The 21,866-nt window shown below is 45.2% G+C and overlaps 1 protein-coding gene across 1 annotated transcript in view; it reads left to right on the forward strand.

The window, feature by feature from the left end:
* Window positions 1-21,866, forward strand: part of ARHGEF38 (Rho guanine nucleotide exchange factor 38) — a 169,830-nt gene that overhangs the window by 51,723 nt on the left and 96,241 nt on the right. Inside the window, exons 3-4 of the mRNA XM_075336792.1 lie at window positions 68-191; window positions 15,170-15,317. Of these exons, the coding sequence (XP_075192907.1) occupies window positions 68-191; window positions 15,170-15,317 (272 nt within the window). The remainder of the gene's footprint in view (window positions 1-67; window positions 192-15,169; window positions 15,318-21,866) is intronic.

Raw genomic sequence — 21,866 nt, forward strand, 5'->3', positions numbered from 1 at the left:
ACACAGACGACAAGTACAATCTGTAATTAACTATTAATAAGCCTTTTTATGAACCTTCCTTCACCAGTCAGAACGCTTTGACGTGGATGCGCTATTCAGTAACATCGAGTCTGTCTGCCAGATATCGACCAAAATGGTGTCCTTGTTGGAAGAAGCCACAGCAGATGTGGAGCCTGAGCTACAAGTAATAGGTATACGCACTTTTTCTTCATTGCATATGCAATAGGTATCTATTTCATGCTGCCCTGATCTGGTGTCAGCTCCTAGCTTTCACTACACAATGGACCTCAGCAGGGTGAGACGCCCTATTATGTTATGGAACCACAGTGTAACCTTAGTACTAAAGCTGGTGTCACACTAAGCGACAGCGACAACGACGTCGCTGTTACGTCACCATTTTCGGTGACGTAACAGCGACCTTGTAAGTCGCTGTTATGATCGCTGCTTAGCTGTCAAACACAGCAGAAGCAGCGATCATAACGTCGCTGTGCTACATGTGCAGAGAGCAGGGAGCCGCGCTTAGCGCTGGCTCCTTGCTCTCCTAGGTACAGTACACAACGGGTTAATTAACCCGATGTGTGCTGCAGCTACATGTCACAGTGCAGAGAGCAGGGAGCCGCGCGCACTGCTTAGCGCTGGCTCCTTGCTCTCCTTGCTACAGTATACATCGGGTTAATTACCCGATGCATACTGCAGCCACATGTCACAGTGCAGGAGCCGGCACTGGCAGCAAGAGCGGAGGCTGGTAACCAGCGTAAACATCGGGTAACCAGGGAAAGGTCTTCCCTTGGTTACCCGATGTTTACGCTGGTTACAGCTTACCGCAGCTGCCAGTGCCGGCTCCTGCTCGCTTCATTTCGTCGCTCTCTCGCTGTCACACACAGCGATGTGTGTGTCACAGCGGGAGAGTGACGACCAAAAAATGAAGCTGGACATTCAGCAACGACCGGCGACCTCACAGCAGGGGCCAGGTCGTTGCTGGATGTCACACACAGCGACAGCGACGGGACGTCGCTGCAACGTCACAGAAAATGGTGACGTAGCAGCGACGTCGTTGTCGTCGTCGTTATGTGTGACACCAGCTTTCATGACATTAAATTCACAACTTCATGTATAATAATGAGGGCTTTTCACATGGATGCTTAGAAAGAAAGAATCTCCTTTCACTATGCAGGAACATATTCTTGACTAAAGCATTTCAAAGACATTGCAAAAAATGTCCATATATTAACATGAGCAATTTATATTAAGAGTCTGTCCTCCAAAACTCTCTCTCTCTATATCTATATATATATATATATATATATATATACATAGCTGTACTACCCGGCTTCGCCCGGGTTAATAAATGTTGTTAACAAAATAGAATGTATTAACAAAAATTTATTCTGCACACAAAAACCACAAAAAAAATAGATAGAAATGTAATTATTAAAAGGCAAAAACTAAGCTAATAGAAGCATTTCACAACATATATTTCAACACCGCAGATATGCCACACAGATTTAACTAAATTGGCCGAGTAATGTGCTCTGTCTGTCTCTTTCCAGGTCTATCTCTTTCCCCTGTCTGTCTCTTTCCAGGTCTGTCTCTTTCCCCGTCTGTCTCTTTCCCCATCTGTCTCTTTCTAGGTCTGTCTCTTTCCCAGGTCTGTCTCTTTCCCCATCTGTCTCTTTGTCTGTGTCTTTTCCTGTCTGTCTCTTTCCCTGTCTGTCTGTCTCTGTCTGTCTCTTTCCTTGTTTGTCTCTATTTCTCTGTGTCTTTCCCCGTTTGTCTCTATCAAGGTCTATGTCTTTCCCCATCTATCTTTGTCTGTCTCTCTGGCTGTCTCCTCCTTCCCTGTCTGCCTGTCTCTGTCCCTGTCTGCATGTCTGTCTGTCTCTTTCCCCATCTGTCTCTTTCCCCATCTGTCTCTTTCCAGGTCAGTCTCTTTCCAGGTCAGTCTCTTTCCAGGTCTGTCTCTGTCTGTCTCTTTCCCCGTCTGTCTCTTTCCCTGTCTGTCTCTGTCTCTTTCACCGTCTGTCTCTGTCTGTCTCTTTCACCGTCTGTCTCTGTCTGTTTCTTTCCCTGTCTGTCTCTATCTCTCTGTCTCTTTCCCTGTCTGTCTCTCTGTCTGTCTCTCTCTATCCGTCTCCCCACCGACATCTTATTACCTCACATATAAGCTTCTTATAATATGAATGTCTTTTGTTCCTATAGTAATCAATCACAGCTCCTACTATTAACCTGTAGTTCCAGGCTCCATTTACTTTAATGGAGGCATGTTTTTTGGAGAGTAAATATAAAGTGCGGGGTTAAATTTTCCTGTCAAAACATAGTCTACAACGTTCCCTGGGTCAAATGAGGCGTCTGTGCAAAATTTCGTGATTGTAAATGCGACGGTTGACAATTGATTGGTAAATTGGAACGCGCGGGGTTAAAATTTCGCCTCACAACATAGCCTATGACGCTCTCTCGGGGTCCAGACGTGTGAGTGTGCAAAATTTTGTGGCTGTAGATGTGACGGTGCAGATACCAATCCCGGACATACACACACACATACACACATTCAGCTTTATATATTAGATAGAGGAATATAAGTCTCAATAGTCATGCAGTAAAGGGAATAAATAGTAGCTTGTCTTCATCTGTAGACTCCTTTACCTCAGAAATAATACGCTAATAACATTGTCTGCTTATCTTCTGTTTTTCACAATGACCATTGTGAGATACTCCACTCATGGCATCAATTGGTGCATTGTGTCAAGTGGCAGCAAGCAATTTACAATCACATCTCTTATGTGGCCTAAAAATAATCAGCAGCGCAAAAGGGAATGTGCTTCCGACATTAAGTTGTATAGGGCCCCAGCGGAAAGGGTATACGGACACCCCGTCTTCTAATCTCATTGTTTTCAAGCAGAGGACACCTCAGGGAAATGCTGGCTGTTTTCCCTAATCTGACATATTTGTTGTCTTATTTTCACGGCCTGTCTTGTTTTTTTATTATTATTTTTAGATAAGATAGTGGCAGTGACCAAGCACAAGCCACCAAAACAATGGACCAGTCACTTCTTTTGGCCACTTCACAGTTTTCAAAGCCTGAAGCAGGTAAAGCAAGTTACATAAGACAGAATATACTGAATGCACAGCAAGTCATTTTGACATTGCTGTGCCTATGTTCATTTAATTATCTTTACCGCTTATTGAGGTTTTTTTCAGGTGTGCTGCAGGCAGAATCTGCCTGAAAAAGATGCTATGTGCACATACGCTTAGGCCACACGCACACGCTGAGTATTTGGTGAGTCTTTTACCTCAGTATTTGTAGCCAAAACCAGGAGTGGCACAATCAGAGGAAAAGTATAATATAAACATGTCACCACTTCTGTATTATTACCCACTCCTGGTGTTGGCGACGTTGCTATGCAGGTAAGTATGTGTGACGCGGGTGCGCGATTTTGTGCGCAACGGGCAGCGATATGCCCGTTTCGCACAAACGGTGGGGGCGGGTCGCATGCTAGGGATATCAGTACTGATATCGTAGCATGTAAAGCCACCCTTACACTTGCTCAGCTGGGAAATCAGCCCATGTAAGTCACTCTGAGGGTAATTTCCTATAGGGAAAATTGTCACATATTTTCTGCTGTGGATTTGCATGCAGAAAATCAGATGCAGATTTGTGTGTGGAATTTGTTACAGCATTCAGAAAGAGATGTCTTTAAGGCCTGTGACACACATCCGTTCCCCCGGTACGTGTTTGGTACGTTTTTACACGTACCGGTGGCACGGAGACACGTTGACCAATGTTACCCTGTGGTAGAAGGCACACACGTAAAACCACATGGAACGTGTTTCCGTGTGGTTAGTACGTGTCGTGTGTGTGCGTTTTTCCACACGGTCGACATGTCCGTTTTTGGCCGTCAACACGCAAGCACGGACCCACTAAAGTCAATGGGTCCGTGCCTGCATGGACGGCACACGTAGCATGTCCGTGTGCAGCACGTACCGTCCGCGTGCGTTTTTACTCAAAACATCAGCAACACTTGTTTCCAATCTATCAGGTCAATTGTCAAATTGTCAAATGTCCTGATTTTTCATTTGGTGATGCACAAGGCCAAGGATGTTGTCAAAGGACGTTATGGTTATATGGCAGTATGCATGCGCATTTCACCATAAAGAATGTTAAAATGTCCATGCGTTTTCCTTAGCTTGACAAGGGGGTGGATCCAGATCCTTTTTTCAACAGGTGGTTCATAATCAAGCATATGTCGCCTAACACCAAATCTCCTAGATATCAACCATAGCAAATACATTGTTGCTTCATTTGATAGAGACATTTTGGAGTTGGTATAATGAGTGGAAGAGCCCAGAAACAATGAATTTAAACGATGTTTAACCTAATAAGCAGATGAGGGATGGTAATTGACCAATTAAACCCACCAGAATCGCATGATGAAGCATTAACAACGTAATTTGGGTATGAAAGCGGATCTCAAAAAACGGAAGTCACACGGACAACACACGTACGTATTTAAAGCCAACACGGACGTTGCACACGTACACACGGTGAGCATACGCCATCACACGGATGTCATACGTACCGAGAAACGTCCATAAAAAACGGAACACGGACCCGAAAAACTGAACGTGAGACACGTACGTTTTTTATGCGGAAGTGTGTTTTAGGCCTAAATCTCATCCATATACTAAGGAGAAAACCCACAGCGTGAATTGGTTAGAGCTGTGGATATGAAAGCAGGGAAGAAGAAAGTGAAATGGGCAGCAAATATTTAGGATTTCCACAACAAAATCATCAGCATCATGTACCCAGTTGCCCTTTACGCCCGATGTAGACTAATTTTATACATTTTTTACATTTGGTGACACTAGTCTTATTTTGGTTGCAACAGTTATCCCCTTCTGCACAAACTAAGGGTATTCAATCCACACACACTTATCACCTATTCACCTGCAAGGAGTTGTAAGGACTCCATTTGGCTGTTTTTTTCACTCCCGTAGAGTTTGAATGGAGCAACAGTGTAAGTGCGCAAACACAGCTCTATTTAAAAAGTACCTATTTCTGAAAACAAGTTGAGCATCTGATTAAAAACATTATCGGAAGCTCAATTCAATTAGGCCCGACAGGCCTCCTCCTAGGTGATAAACCCAGAAGACTCCCTAATAAATCCTGTCACCTGTTTTGCTATATCACCATGGCCACGAGAATACACCTTGGTACAAAATGAAAATCCCCCACGCTTTCGAAACAAATGGATAAGGACAGAATTAACAAGATTATGCTGCTTGAATGTGTGACGCCCTGGCAAAACCAGGTAGTCACACATAGGCCCCCGCATAACACCTTCCCTCACCTAGGTCACATACAGCCGACCTGAAACCCTAGTCACACACCCCCTCTGGGCAAGACAGGCACACCAGTGGGCGGGACCAGGCGGTTAGGGAATGCCCACCTAGGGGTCTAGACAGCCAGGGGCGGGAAAACAGTCAGTCTAAGACAAGTAGATGAAGTCTGTAGTTCAAGTTGAGAGGAGTGTGGGCTGGAGCTAGGTGTAGCTCCAGCAGAGGAGAAGTTCAAGTTGAACGGTGCCAGGGTCGGAGCCCTGGTACCTTGGCTAGGTGGCAGACGGTGGTCTCCATCAGCAGGAGACGGGAAGACGGCTTGGCAGATCCGAGGAGGACCGGAGCAGGGTTGGAGCCTGCCGGTACCAACACTGGAGACCCGACCGGAAACCGTGCACAGAGGGGGTACTTGGACCCTGAAGCCAAAATGGCCTAGCTAATCAACCGATTGAGGGCAGGGTTACAAGTCCTGTCCCAACCAAAATCCCAAAAGCAGACAACCACCCACAGATAGGGATAGAGCAACCGCCAGGGCCCATAGATCCCACGGGTCAGCGTCAGCGGGCACGGCTCCTCAGACACACAGAAAGCCGAGAGCCGACTCCCGTGTTCCACACCGGGAAGTCCAAACACACAACCACAACCAGTGCAGAGGAAGAGACAGCGACCACCAGCCCGGGTGGGAGACCAGAGTACAACCAGCCACAGCAGCCGGCCACCAGCACCTTGGTTTACCAAAAGACTCGTGTGATTCATTTGCTCGTGAGTAACCAACCATCCCCTGCTACGTCTGGGCGCGCGAGCCCCTGCCATTGTCATACCCTGCACAGAGACACTGGGCCCCGAGGCAACCATCCCTACCCACAGAGGGGTTAACATCCGGCTGCCATTACATCTCCCACAGGTATCCCACAACAGCAGCGGAGGTGTCCCACTTCACCACACACCGTGGGTGGCGTCACAAACCAAATACGGTCCAGGCTGTACAACTACGTCCCACTTTTCATTCGGCGTGTCCGCGTTACCCCCGGGTCCGGAGAGTCCCTCGAGCCACGCAGCGGGTCCGGATCCGAGCAGCGCCGGCTGCTAGCACAGGGGCGACACACCCCGAAACTTGGCGTCACGAACAGGATACAAACCCATTCACCTACCTGGTGGAAGTGCGCCTTAAATTGGACAGTCAGCGGTAATCCATTGAAAAATTTTCAGAAGTCGCCATTTTTGCCGCCATTTCTAGGCACGAAAAACTACAGCCCAGCATCTTCTCCCCCGAGAAAGGGCGCAAAGCCGAAGCCCCGCCCCCTGGGAACACGGCCGGAAGGAAACAACACCCTGAGGCCGAAAACAAAACTAACCTGCCGCATGAGGGAGTGGTGCTTGCAAAAGAAGAATCTGCAGCATGTGACCCGAGCAGATAAAGGGCAGAGACGCCAGGACTCTGCCACCCTTTTGTTCCTGGATACCGACAACGCAACATGGCCGACCAGTCTGGCAAACCAGCAGTGGAGGAATCCGTAGCCAGAACAGCCAATTGGGTGGAAGCCCAGACCGAGCGCATGTGCTGCAGGATTCAAGCTCAGGCCAGCTTCTTGCTGAAGTGATGGATGGCCGCGATGGCGGAGCTGGCTGTAGCTGTTCGGGCCCGTGAAGTGGAGGCGACCTCGGAGGAGCAGGTAAGTGACCCACGCCCCCACGTTCCACAGGGACCGGCCCACCAGGCTGATGGGCCTGGTCTGCCCCCGTCCACCACTCCGCCTCCCTCGCTGCCTGTACCTGCGGCCGGCACCCCGCTCGGTTCGCTGCCACAAGCCACAGCAGCGGTACCCGTTCCATCCGCCCGTCAGGACCCGCCAGCGGAACCCTCAGGCCGTGAGCACATCACCGCCCCGGCACCTGTACCAGCTCCACGCCAGACCAAAGCCCAGAAGGCACCCCATCCGGCTCCGAGCCTGGCCGCAACCCTGATGACATCATCCCCGGTCCCGGAGACGGCAGCACCCGTAACGACGGTGGCCCCGGCAGTCCGCCCAGCCACAGCAGAGGGAGCGCCTGATCGGAAGTCAGCGCCACCAGAGACGCTGACCACTCCCAAGTCCCCGACTTCGGCTGAGGCGCAGCGGGGATGCACCTGTAGGGCAGAAGAGTGCGCCACGACACAGCGGAGCCCTCTATTGCCAGTGATGTCGGTCGTAGCCAGCACAGAGGGAGTCCGGCTGGGCTCAGCCCCCGCGCAGGTGGAAGCAGAGCATGCAGCAAGTGCCCCGTATTGGGAACGGCAGCGGCGCCAGCTGAGCAAAGAGATAGCGGCCCGGGAAAAGAGAAAGGCAGAGGTACTATCCCAGATGTATAATGAAAAAGACCATCTCTGGAACGCCACCTTCCGGGCGCGGGGCCCAACGTACCAAGGCCAGGTCCGGCACTTCAACCCCCAGAAGGGATGGGGCTTTATCTATGAGCTGGCCCTGGAAGCCAAGATCTTTGTGTCCCGGAGGAATGTGGCCCCTCATCTACCTGTCGGCCACCCTGACCGCGACCTGGATACAGGATGGTTAGTTTCATATACCCGGCATTGTGGAGAGAGGGGATGGTTCGCCCTAGATGTAAAAAGATGGGTGAGCGATGGAGAAAGGTACTACCTCTGCCTCTCTCCGCCGCTTTCCAGCCCCAAGGATGACATGTAGGTAGCGAATCCCCGGCTACCCTAAGTGAGTGACCTGTTGGGACCGTTAACCCTGTAAAGTTCCCGGTTAGAAAGTTTAAAAGTTTTAAAAATGGACCATGGCCGTGAACTGGCAGGTCATCCCAAAAACTATTGGGCCTTGTAAATAGTTCCTGACCAACCTTCTCACCCTGCTGCAGTCTCTGGAGAGGCTGATTGGAGGAAGGGCCTGCGATGGAGTCGGCCGAGGTCCCGTCACCACGAAAACCGGTGACTACCCTCCGGGTCAGGGGTCCCTTGGATGTGGGGCCCTTGAAAAAGACTGCCGGGTAAGGAACGTTTTACCCGGCCCGTAAGGGCAACACCCGGACCTGTCCTGGACTTGGGCAAGGGGTGCGCACCAGTACTTAGCGGTGGCACCACGAGGCAGGTTGTTTTGGGTGGGGGTGAGGTGAGAAGGACCAGGTCCGTCCTGTCCCAGTTTTGCATGTGTAACGTTTAAGAAAAGTGCCTCCCGTAAGTGAAGAAAAACAAAATGTACCACTGTTAGTATACTTGTAAATGTTATATCTTTTCTCTTTTCAGTTCCTGTTAAAATAAATGTTGCTGGTCGGACAGCCCGCGGACGGTCTGTATTAAACCAAGGGGGAATGTGACACCCTGGCAAAATCAGGTAGTCACACATAGGCCCCCGCATAACACCTTCCCTCACCTAGGTCACATACAGCCGACCTGAAACCCTAGTCACCCCCCCTTAGGGCAAGATAGGCACACCAGTGGGCGGGACCAGGCAGTTAGGGAATGCCCACCTAGGGGTCTAGACAGCCAGGGGCGGGAAAACAGTCAGTCTAAGACAAGTAGATGAAGTCTGTAGTTCAAGTTGAGAGGAGTGTGGGCTGGAGCTAGGTGTAGCTCCAGCAGAGGAGAAGTTCAAGTTGAATGGTGCCAGGGTTGGAGCCTTGGCTAGGTGGCAGACTGTGGTCTCTGTCAGCAGGAGACGGGAAGACGGCTCGGCAGATCCGAGGAGGACCGGAGCAGGGTTGGAGCCCGCCGGTACCAACACCGGAGACTCGACCGGAAACCATGCACAGAGGGGGTACTCGGACCCTGAAGCCAGGACCGGCACCAACGGCCTAGCTAATCAACAGATTGAAGGCAGGATTACAGGTCCTGTCCCAACCAAAGTCCCAAAAGCAGACAACCACCCACAGATAGGGATAGTACAATTGCCAGGGCCCAAAAATCCCACCGGTCAGCTTCAGCTGGCACGGCTCCTCAGGCACACAGAAAGCTGGGAGCGGACTCCTGTGTTCCACACCGGGAAGTCCAAACACACAACCACAACGAGTGCAGAGGAAGAGACAGCGACCACCAGCCCAGGTGGGGGACTAGAGTACAACCGGCTGTGGCGGCCGGCCACCAGCACCTTGGTTTACCAAAAGACTCGTGTGATTCATTTGCTCGTGAGTAACCAACCATCCCCTGCTACGTCCGGGGACACGAGCCCCTGCCATTGCCATACCCTGCACGGAGACACTGGGCCCCGAGGCAACCATCCCTACCCACAGAGGGGTTAACATCCGGCTGCCATTACATCTCCCCCAGGTATCCCACAACAGCAGCGGTGGTGTCCCACTTCACCACACACCGTGGGTGGCGTCACGAACCAAATACGGTCCAGGCCGTACAACTACGTCCCCCTTTTCATTCGCCGTGTCTGCGTGACCCCTGGGTCCGGAGGATCCCTCAAGCCACGCAGCGGGTCCGGATCCAAGCAGCGCCGGCTGCTGTCATGGGGGCGGCACAAATGCATAGAAGCAACAAGATTGAACAGCTTAGAGTCCTTTCTCAACATTTGGTCACCCTTGATAAACCTACACCACAACCCATCCAACAACCTCACCCAAGCCTTCCACTTGTCTTCCCTGACTTAACCTTCGAACCTGTGTTCTCCAATGATATTGTGCCCTCTGTACCCTTTACTTTTTGTCAACCTCCATGTTAAGAGGCACATACTGTATATTGATAAGTACTTTTCTGTTCTGTATTTTGTTGATATAAAACATGTTTGGAACTAAAGAGTATCTATTGTTTACTTTAAAAAAAAAGATAGGTGCTATATAAAAACATGTGCAACAGATGGGGATTCGGGTTTTGAGAGCTCCACCAATCACTGAAAAAGCAGCTTTGAAGTTAACTGTTTAACAGGTGGAAGCACTGAGCATTCACTGAGCATGCTCATAGACTTTTTATTGAACCCAATCACATACTAAGGAAGAGTTCAATGTTTCAACCTGCTGAGCAGCAGGTCCTGGACCCCCATAGGTCCTGGACCCCCATAATCAGCTACACATGCTAGGTGGTACTTACTATTTACACACACACACACACACACACACACACACACATACACATATATATATATATATATATATATATATATATATATATATATATCACCAATATTCTAACTAAATTTATTTCTAAAGGTGCTGGTGACATGAATTTCTCATCAGATGTCAATAACAACCCATCCGATCCACACAGGCACAGAAATAGAACCATAGATGTCCATAAATTGAGTTATGTGTAATAATGACAAATGCCACAGGGACAAAATATTGAACAATTGAACACATGAAGAGAGAGGTACAAAAAGCAATGGAAAGCCATGACACCAGCTGAAATCAATAAATAATTAGAAAGCAATCCTGCCACTTAGTGGAAAATAATACCAGCTGGTTCTACTGATTGTCTATAAAAAGGTATCTCATTACCAAGGTGCCACACAAGAAACATCTCATGATGGGTAAAACCAGTGACATATCTCAAGACCTTCACAACTTTATTATTGCAAAACATACTGATGGTATTGGTTACAGAAGAATTTTTAAACTTGAAGGTTCCAGAGAGTACTGTTGGAACCATAATCCAGAAGTGGAAAGAACATTATTTCACCATAAACTGACCATAACTCACAAGATTTCAGACAGCGAAGGAAAAAGAATTATCAGAAGACTTGTCCAAGAGACAAGAACCACCTGTGGAGAGCTACAGAAAGATCTGAAATAAGCAGGTTCAATTGTTTAAAAAAAAACAATAAGTAATGCACTCAACCTCCATGGCCTGTATGCACGCTCACCAAGCAAGACTCCACTGCTGAACAAAGAGCATGTTCAAGTACGTTTAAAGTTTGCTTAACAATATTTATATAAGCCTGTGAACTGAATTCTTTGGTTGCCATTAAATACACCATGTTGGAAGGCCAAAATGTATTGCATATCACCCCAAAAACACTATACCAGCAGTGAAGTTTGGAGGTTGGAGCATAATAGTGTAGGGCTGTTTTTCAGCATACGGCACTTTTTTCATGTGATTGAAGAAATGATGGATGGATACATGTACCGTGACATTGATGATGAAAATGAAACAAGGGTTGACACTTCATCAAGACAATTATCCCAAACACACAGCCAAGCAAATTTTCAATTGGTTTCAGAGAAAGAAAATAAACCTGCTACAATACCCTTGCCACCTTATCTGAATCCAATAAAATATTTATGGAAGGAATTAAAGCTCAGAGTTCATGCAAGGAGTCCATGGAACCTTAAGAATTTTAAAAATATTTGTGTGGAAGAATGGGCCAAAATCACACCTGAGCAATGCATGTGACTACTTTCTCAATACAGGAGGTGTCTTGAAGCTGGCACCACCAAAGGCTTTTGTACAAAGTACCGGCCAATTTTGCGCTTTTTTTTTTTCCTTCCTTCTTCCGAGAGCCGTAACTTTTTTATTTTTCAGTCAATATGGTCATGTGAGGGCTCGTTTTTTGCAGAATGAGCTGTACTTGTAAATGAAATCATGAGTTTTACCATATAATGAGCGATTGCACTATTGGTTTTGAGATATTATAGTGAACACAGTGAATAAATGGTAAAACTGATGTGTTGGTGTGATACCTGAGTTCGGTGTGAGTTTGTATACACCAAAAATGGATAGGTTTACTTTTATCTAAGGAGTTAAAAAAAAATCAGAAGTTTGTCCAAAAAAAGTGGCGTACGTTTTGTGCCATTTTCCGCGACCCATAGCGTTCTCATTTTTTGGGATCTATGGCTCAGTGACGGCTTATTTTTTGCGTCCCGAGCTGACATTTTTCACTGTACCATTTTTGCACAGATGCTAAGTTTTGATTGCCTGTTATTGCATTTTTTGCAAAATCTGTGGCAACCAAAAAACTTACTTTTGGCATTTGGATTTTTTTTTGCTACTACACTATTTACCGATCAGATTAATTGATTTTATATTTTGATAGATCGGGCGATACCAAATATGTGTATATTTTTTTAGTTTTTTAACCCTTTAATTTTTAATGGAGCAAATGGGGGGGTGATTTGAACTTTTAGTTTTTTTTACTTTTTTTAAATTTTCCAAAACTTTTTTTAAACTTTTTTTAGACTTTCCATGCTGTCGTTCTATCATTGAGGGGATAAGCTCTCCTTTTTTCAGTGATTGGTGGGAGTCCCAGCAGTTAATCCCCCTCTAATACAACATTTATCACCAATTCAGTTAACAGGTTTTAAATGTATGTTACTGGAAAATTCCTCTAAGTCAAGATATTCAGTCTATGGCAATATCCACATTGCTAGATTCTAAACTCTTTTAAAAGAAAAACTGGCCACTTACTACTTGGTATACATAGCTACATTCCTCTCCATATAGGTGTTAAACCTGTGAATCTCCAGCTGTTCCCGCCACAGGTTCACGCAAGTTCACAACTGTTTGGGAGCCTCAGGTTTGAGGTCACTTGTGTCATACTGAAATGTGTCACCTTTCTTCTAAGAAGTGGATATTACCATTGCACAAGTCATATAGTCCTGCCTATTGTGCTATGTCAGCAACAAGAAAACTTTATCCCAGGAGAAGGTTTTCAAGTTGAGCCCAAAACAATATTTGTCTTTGTGATTATTCTTTAATTGAATGTACCTTGTGATAATCTTTAGGCGACTTGTTTAGCTTTCAGCGTGAAATACTTTCATGTTGTCCTTTACATCACAATACACAAAGGCAGTATTCATGACTGCTGGTACTGCCATTAGCCAAAGACTCCATGAACATCTCTGATTAACTGCTAAAATGTTGCCTCCATATTATTAAAGGGGTGTTCTGATAACCAAAAGTTATCACGTATCTACAGTGGAGGGTTCAACTATGGAGACCCTCACCAGTCTGCTGGATGGGCACTTTTTTCTCCTGTTCTAATGGAGCTATAGTGTACATGTTCAATTACTGATTTGTTAATTTGCTTTGGGACTATCGAGGAAGCCAAGTGCTGTCTCAGAAGTCCTATAGAGAATTGGTACAGAGGTAGAGCATGTGCACTGCCATCCCATTCAGACAAAGGACAACGTGCAATGGAAGCTCATCAGTCGGATCACCAATGATCAAGAAGTTATCACCTATCCAGTGGAAAGCTGATAACTTCATGGTACCAGAATATACCTTTGAATATGAAATACACAAATGTGAATATGAATATTATCTTTAAATATGTGTAAAAGTTACCATATAAGATATCCAACAGAATGCCTAATATTATAGCACCATTGTTCAAGTATTATTCTGTAATCAAAAATTAATTTAATAATACAATTACAATAATGATGATAGATAGAGATATAGAGAGATAGCTAGATATCAAGATAGATAGATAGATAGATAGATAGAATCAAATTCCTCAAAATGGCACATGTGGCCCATAATATTTTGCGCTAAATAACAAAAATATTCTTTATTATTGTCTTTAACCTATTTTACTCCAAAATTGCATGTTCCACTAAAATGATATTACTAAGCAAATTGTGAGTAGATAATAAAACGTACTAAAAATGGATACGTGATCTGGAGATATTTCACCCCATGCTTCCAGAAGCCCCTCCCACCAGTTGGATTGGCTTGATGGGCAGTTTTTGTGTACCATACGGTCAAGCTGCTCTCACAACAGCTCAAAAGGGTTGAGATCTGGTTATTGGGCTGGCTACTCCATTACAGATAGAATACCAGCTGCCTGCTTCTTCCCTAAATAGTTCATGCATAATTTGGAGGTGTGCTTTAGGTCATTGTCTTGTTGTAGGATGAAATTGGCTCCAATCAAGTGTTGTCCACAGGGTATGGCATGGTGTTGCAAAATGGAGTGATAGTCTTCCTTATTCAAAATCCCTTTTACCTTGTACAAATCTCCCATTTTACCAGCACAAAAGCAACCCCAGACCATCACATTACCTCCACCATGCTTGACAGATGGCGTCAGGCACTCTTCCAGCATCTTTTCAGTTGTTCTGCGTCTCACAAATGTTCTTCTGTGTGATCCAAACATCTCAAACTTCGATTCGTCTGTCCATAACACTTTTTTCCAATCTTCCTCTGTCCAATGTCTGTGTTCTTTTTCCCAAATTAATCTTTTCCTTTTATTAGCCAGTCTCAGATATGGTTTTTCTTTGCCCCTCTGCCCTGAAGGCCAGCATCCCGGAGTCGCCTCTTCACTGTAGACGTTGACACTGGTGTTTTGCAAGTACTATTTAATGAAGCTGCCAGTTGAGGACCTGTGAGGTGTCGATTTCTCAAACTAGAGACTCTAATGTACTTGTCTTGTTGCTCAGTTGTGCAGCGGGGCCTCCTACGTCTCTTTCTACTCTGGTTAGAGCCTATTTATGCTCTCCGCTGAAGGGAGTAGTACAGAATTTCTGCTGCAAAAAGAATTATCATATCACTTCTTTTCTGCATTTTTCTGCGTTTTTCCCTGTGTTTTGCCATTGTCAATGTTAAAAAACCGCAGTGACAAAACTGCAGGCATAAACGCGGACTCCGCACTAAAAATGCAGCGTAACGCGGTAAAATCGCATGCGTTTTTGGTGGTGTTTTTTCCGCAGGTAGGTGCATTTTTCTGCCAGAGGGTGCGTTTTTTTCTGGAGAAACAAATCTGCAGTGTGCGCACATAGCCTTGAATGGGAAAGTGCTGGAAATGTCGATTGCTCATTTAGCTTTTGTGTAGTACCTTTTCATCCTGCTATTTCTCTCTTCTCTTTGCTAATATACTATATATACTGTATATATATATATTCACATTATGACAGCAGTGCGTATTATATTCATAAAAGTTATGATACTTGTCTGCAGGTGAATTATTTCTAGAGATCAAATGTCCACTAGAAGAGGTATACAAGATCTACTGTTATCACCACGATGAAGCCCACTCTCTACTGGAATCCTATGAAAAAGATCCGGAAATGAAGGAGCATTTAAGACAATATACAAAATCATTAAAGTAAGACTATCTTCAAATATGTTTGTGTAGTTTTTTTCTTGAACATTTCAGGCTTTGGATTAGTATGGTTGATATACAAGGAAAATAACTGCTAGTTTACATCAAATCATATCCAATACTGGAATGAGTAATATTTCTGAGATGAAAACTTGATCTGCTACTCTTTTTCTTTGTGCTTTGCGCCACTCCAGTGCAGAGATATTCACGTTTGTGTTTTAGCGCACAGTATGTGAATTTTCTGCTTGCAGTTGAATTAGTCTCTTTCCGGAGCAGTATGATGGCTGGACATTCCTATCTTGTTTGTACTTGCGTATAATTGTTTGTACAGATGAACGAAGCACCTTTAGGTATCTGGAATTTTCACCCAAGCATGAACCAGACTTGTGCAAGTCCACAATTCTCTTTCTGAGATCTTTAGAAAAATACAAAAAAAACACAGAGGCGCCGCATTGGGTGAATCATTTCACCTATGGATAAAGTAAGGCCTTTGTGGAAAGCCTTTGTGGCTCCCCTGATGGGGTTGGCTCCATGCACAACTCCATGAATAATATAGTAAACACCAACTGCAGCTTAAATCACTCCATCCTCGGTAGATATTTGGTCTTAGGATAAATGGATAAAATATCAAGCGCAAGCAATAGGTGCTGTCGGATTTTTCTTTATTAATAGTAATAATAAAGAAAAAAAGAAAAATCCGACAGTGCCTGTTGATTGACAGTGATTTTTTTATCCATTCTTCCTGAGATCTTGGCTGTTTTCTTTTGACTTTCCCATCATGCTACACAAAGAAGCCGTGTGTTTCAGCTGTGCATTAAATACATCCACAGGTGTGTCTCTATCTTAGATGTTGCCAATAAACCTATTAAAAGCTTACAAAGACATGACATCATCATCTGGGCTGTCCCATATTGTTTAAAGGCATAGTACGCTAAGGGCGGCATCACACGCTACGATATATGGGGCGATATGTCGTCGGGGTCACGGATTCCGTGACGCACATCCGGCATCGTTAAAGATATCGTAGCGTGTGACAGCTACGAACGACTGTGAACGATCAAAAATACTCACCTTATCGTTGCTCGTTGACACGTCGCTTATTTTCATAAAGTCATTCCTCCTTCTGCCCGTCGGTTGTTCATCATTCCCGAAGCAGAACACATCGCTCCGTGTGACACCCCGGGAATGATGAACACAGCTTACCTGCGTCCCGCCGGCAATGAGGAAGGAAGTGAGCGGGATGTTACGTCCCGCTCATCTCCGCCCCTCCGCTTCTATTGGGCAGCCGCTGTGTGACGTCGCTGTGACGCCGAACGTCCCTCCCCCTTCAGGAAGAGGATGTTCGCCGCCGACAGCGAGGTTGTTCGGGAGGTTAACGACTTTGTGCGCCGCGGGCAACAAATTGCCCGTGACGCACAAACGATGAGGGCAGGTGCGATCGCTCATGCGATCGCACGATATATCGTCCCGTGTAACGCCGTCCTTAGTCTATGTAAACTTTTGATTTTGCAGAAAGTAATAACAATGCCTTCAGACATTCTCTCTCTCATTATTCTCGCATTTGGCAAATATAAATAATTTTGGTTCCTAATTGACCTAAAACGGGAAAGGTTTATTCTGATTTCATGTCAGATAGTGAGAAAAACATGCATATGTGTCTTTTTAGATAGTATGTGTAAACTTCTGGTTTCAACTGTAGAAGTAGCAATAGTGTGAAAAAGTTATAAAGTCTAGCTGACAGAGGCATACATAGAATAGAAAAGTTCTTATAACAAAGGATAAGTAAGGGCCTCCCATTTATTGTTTACATTTTTGGTATCCAGGTCAAAGGAATTTGGTGTTAAGGTCCAGTCACACTAAGCAACTTACCAGCGATCCCAACAACGATAGGGATCGCTGGTAAGTTGCTAGGAGGTTGCTGGTGAGCTGTCACACTGCGACGCTCCAGCGATCCCACCAGCAACCTGACCTGGCAGGGATCGCTGGAGCGTGGCTGCAGGAGTTGCTGGTGAGCTCACCAGCAACCAGTGACCAGCCCCCAGTCTCCTAGTTACAGCACACATCAGGTTAATTAACCCGATGTGTGCTGCAGCTAAATGTGCACAGAGCAGGGAGCAGCGCACACCGCTTAGCGCTGGCTCCTTGCTCTCCTAGTTACAGCACACATCGGGTTAATTACCTGATGTGTGCTGCAGCTAAATGTGCACAGAGCAGGGAGCAGTGCACAATGCTTAGTGCTGGCTCCTTGCTCTCCTAGTTACAGCACACATCGGGTTAATTACCTGATGTGTGCTGCAGCTAAATGTGCACAGAGCAGGGAGCAGTGCACAATGCTTAGCGCTGGCTCCTTGCTCTCCTAGTTACAGCACACATCGGGTTAATTACCTGATGTGTGCTGCAGCTAAATGTGCACAGAGCAGGGAGCAGCGCACAATGCTTAGTGCTGGCTCCTTGCTCTCCTAGTTACAGCACACATCGGGTTAATTACCTGATGTGTCCTGCAGCTACATGTGCACAGAGCTGGAGCCGGCACTGACAGTGAGAGCGGAGGAGGCTGGTATCAAAGGTAAATATCGGGTAACCAAGGACAGGGCTTCTTGGTTACCCGATGTTTACATTGGTTACCAGCCTCAGCAGAAGCTGGCTCCCTGCTCACTGCACATTAGTTGTTGCTGTCTCGCTGTCACACACAGCGATCTGTGCTTCACAGCAGGACAGCAACAACTAAAAAATGGCCCAGGACATTCAGCAACAACCAACGACCTCACAGCAGGGGCCAGGTTGTTGCTGGATGTCACACACAGCAACATCGCTAGCAACGTCACAAAAGTTGTTCGTTACCAGCGATGTTGCTAGCGATGTTGCTTAGTGTGACGGGGCCTTTAGGTTTATTCTCTAATTTTTTTCAAGAACTAATTATCTACACATTGTCTGTTTACTGTGGACCTCCCTTCTAGATAGATAAGGTTCTCTTTACCCAGTAGCAAGGGGCATGGGACCAACTATCTCTTGACCCCTTTTCTCTAATAGCATCACTACGATAAGAAAAGGAAAGGTATGAAACATATTTTTTGCATGGCGGTAGTGAAAGTAAGGACTGTCAGATTGTGGTTGCACTAGGAAATTAAATGGATCAGTTGAGTGGTAAGGTTGAGATTTAAGCGGTATATGCTCCTTAGATGGGGACAAGGCACTCCAATAAGGTGAAATAACAATGGTAAACTATTTTGATAGTATATAGCAATCCAAAATGCAGAGTGAAAACGTTTAAGTCATATTCAGAGCGTCATCAGTTCACAGATTGCTGAGGAAAGCTGTTTTAAAAGCGGCGCTATTTACTACTGTGGTGGACACCGCATGTCTGCACCTACACCAGCTTTTCAGGCAACTTTCCCCAGCAATCTGTGAACTGATAAAGGTATGAATGTGACTGAAATGTTTTCTCACTGCATTTTGGGTTGCTATGTACTATCAAAATAAATCACCATAGCTATTTCACCTCATTGGAGAGCCTTGTACATATCTTTCCAATTACGGGACTGGATCTACCCTGATCATCCATACACAGAGAAATGCTATGCTTTTTTTACATTGCTATACTCCTTAGATACAGTAGCTTATGGTCAACAGCAATCTCTACCAACTTTCCCGCACACATTGGCCAAGCCTTCATGTGTTTGCAATGGGCAAAGTAAACCAACCAGACAAATCTATCAACTCCTTTTCTCCTGAGAGAAAGAAAGGACTGGACTTTGAAATTTAACCAACCTGATCCTCCTTCACTTCAGTCATTTCTGTACAAACTTGAGCACCTATCACTTCCCTGACGACCAAATTTCATTTTTGTTGTTTATTAGTGCTAGTCAATAACAGTCATAGGTGGATACTTCATGATGAAACGTAATTACCATTTCAATTAAAATGTGAAACGATTGATTCTTCCGTGTGCTTGAGGCAGGTTAAGTAATGACCCATTCTTCAAAGCCTGTAGAGCATTTGTATTTCGACAACTTATAAACGCCTTGGTCTAGCTTGATGTTGAGCCCCACGTAGCACATTGATCAGTGGTCTGCCGAGGTTCTTCCCAAAGCAAACAATCTGCTGGCTCCAACCACATCACAAGGGCAGCCCAGCCTTTCCTACATAGTTTTATAATGTCTTTTTCTTTTGAGCACATGAAATGCGCCACTGTCTGACACTACAGCCTGGCTGGTATTGAAATCAAAGAATATGAACAAAAAAAAAGCTAATTATGTTGAATGCAAGCATTGAGCAAAATGTTAAATAGATGTTCAGAATGGTTATTCAACGTAGAATGTTGCCTTTATCAGGTAGTGAATGACACAGAAAAGTGGGGCTTTACCATAAGGGAATGCTGCTTCTATTGAAAGCCTTTCAATTATTTACTCTTAAAGGCGCAGTGATCATAAAAATATTTTCCTTCATTGTTAGAGACTGACGCCATAATGAGCTGATATTTTCCCTATGAGGATCTATTCATGTTTGCACTTAATAGTCACAGGTGCATGGGGGGTTTACAGCAGTATTTAAGTCTATTCAACAGATGTGAACAGTATGATGCCTATTGATAGAATGCATTTTCAGGAAACCGTGTGATACATAGCTCCATGTCTGTAAAACCTGTGCACGCCTCAATACAGTCATTGGAAACCGATACTTCTTAACGGCGTAGTAAAAACTCCAGTGGGGAAATGTTTACCATGGCAAATTGTTCGTGGCAGGGATGTAACTACAATAGGTGCCGGGGTTGCGATCACACATGGACCGTGGAGCCTAGGAGCCCCAAAAGTCAATTTTTCCTATATAAAAAGTGAAATGCTATTAATGACTTGCAATAATTGGGGGCCCTGTTGGAGCTTATGAACTGGGATCCATGAGCGTCAAGTTATGCCGCTAGGTTCTGGTATTAATCCTCCCCAAAATATTACTTTCAGAAACTTTTATAAATAGTGATGAGCTAACCTGTGGATATTCAGGTTCACGGACACAGCATGGACTAAAAAAAATCAAGTTCAACAGCCAAACTTGATCCCGAACTTAACCCCAGACAATGAACCCCATGCAGGCCGAAGGGGATGAGGCATTCTGGGCTGTAAAATTGCTGTAAAATGGCTGTAGTAAGCACTAGGGGGCTACAAATGAAAGTTAAATGGTAGTTATACATATTAATTTAAGAGTAAATGTTTCCCAGAGGATCACACTGCAATCAGACTCTTTTTCAGGCCTGCTTATTAAGGTTCATTAATATTCACTGCTTCCCCCACCCACACGCTGTGCCAGAGTCTGTGATTGGTTGCAGACTGCTATACACCCCCCCCCACCTTGTGTTCGCGTCTATGATGGGTTGCAGTTTTGTTTGCTGTATAATAGTGTAAAAAGAGCTGCGGGCTGGTATTTTTAGGCAGGGGGAGATAATATCCATGACTTCTCCCATCCTGATAATAACACCCTTTACCCAGGCTGGTTATCAAAAATGGGGGGGACACTACACATTTGTTTAAAATTATTTATTTAAATAATTTAAAAAATGGCGTAGAACCTACTCCATTTTAATATCCACCCATGGTAAAACTCATGGGTGGAGGCTGCAGCCTGTAGCTGTTGTTTTGCCTGTGCTGACAGTGATTTTCCTGGCCAATAACAGCCATGCCAATACTTGACATGGCTGTGATAGGGCCGGAGGTACCCACATGGGAAAAGCTTGGTCATTGGCTGCTCTGCAACCTTTCAACAAGCTTTATTCAGATGGTAAACCAGAACAGGAACTGGACATACAAGTAAAAGTCTGTGTTCCGGTCCGAGACTATGACACCTGGTGTTCGGTACGGACCCCTAACTTTACAGTTCAGGTTCGATCATCACTACTTATAATAAAAATAATTTAAAGCTGTATAAACCTGAAGAAATCAGGTGCCCAAAGATGCTTTAGTCATGTTTGTCCCGGTACCATATGTAGACGTTATCCCGTGAATAAACAGAATAGGCAACAAAGTAAATATATGATGGTTGGAAGTTCAACAGATTGGAAGGGGGGGATTCCATGCCCCTAAAACAGTCATGCACATAGGTGACTAACTCTGCATTCCCTTCTAAATTTCCATAGGTAGTGAACGTGCATGACCAACGCTCCCATGCCCTTGTGTGAAGTAAGCGGTAGTAGAATTGCATGACCACCTCGTTATTGACTTGCAAAGGTCTATGGATAGTGCACATGCATGAGCGCAGCTCCTACTAGTTTGTGCACACTACAATCTATTCTGTAATTAGGTCATAAATGTTGTTTGTGAAATAACCCTTTTAATAAATTATTTTTTTAAGCAAATTATGTTCTGTTTGCTTAGTGAACTTCCTCTTTGTTGAAGAGTACATTGTTAAAGATAGATATTGAGAACATTTATCCTGATGAAAATGGCACCAGGTTTTATTACACCATCACACAACTGTAACTAGTGGTGTCTGTACGTCCTCACCGTGTTTGGGTGGGTACTCCAGTTTCTGCTCACAATCCACCATCATGCTGATAGGAAATTT

The sequence above is a fragment of the Anomaloglossus baeobatrachus genome, chromosome 1 (genome assembly GCF_048569485.1).
Source record: "Anomaloglossus baeobatrachus isolate aAnoBae1 chromosome 1, aAnoBae1.hap1, whole genome shotgun sequence".
Taxonomy (NCBI): Eukaryota; Metazoa; Chordata; class Amphibia; order Anura; family Aromobatidae; genus Anomaloglossus; species Anomaloglossus baeobatrachus.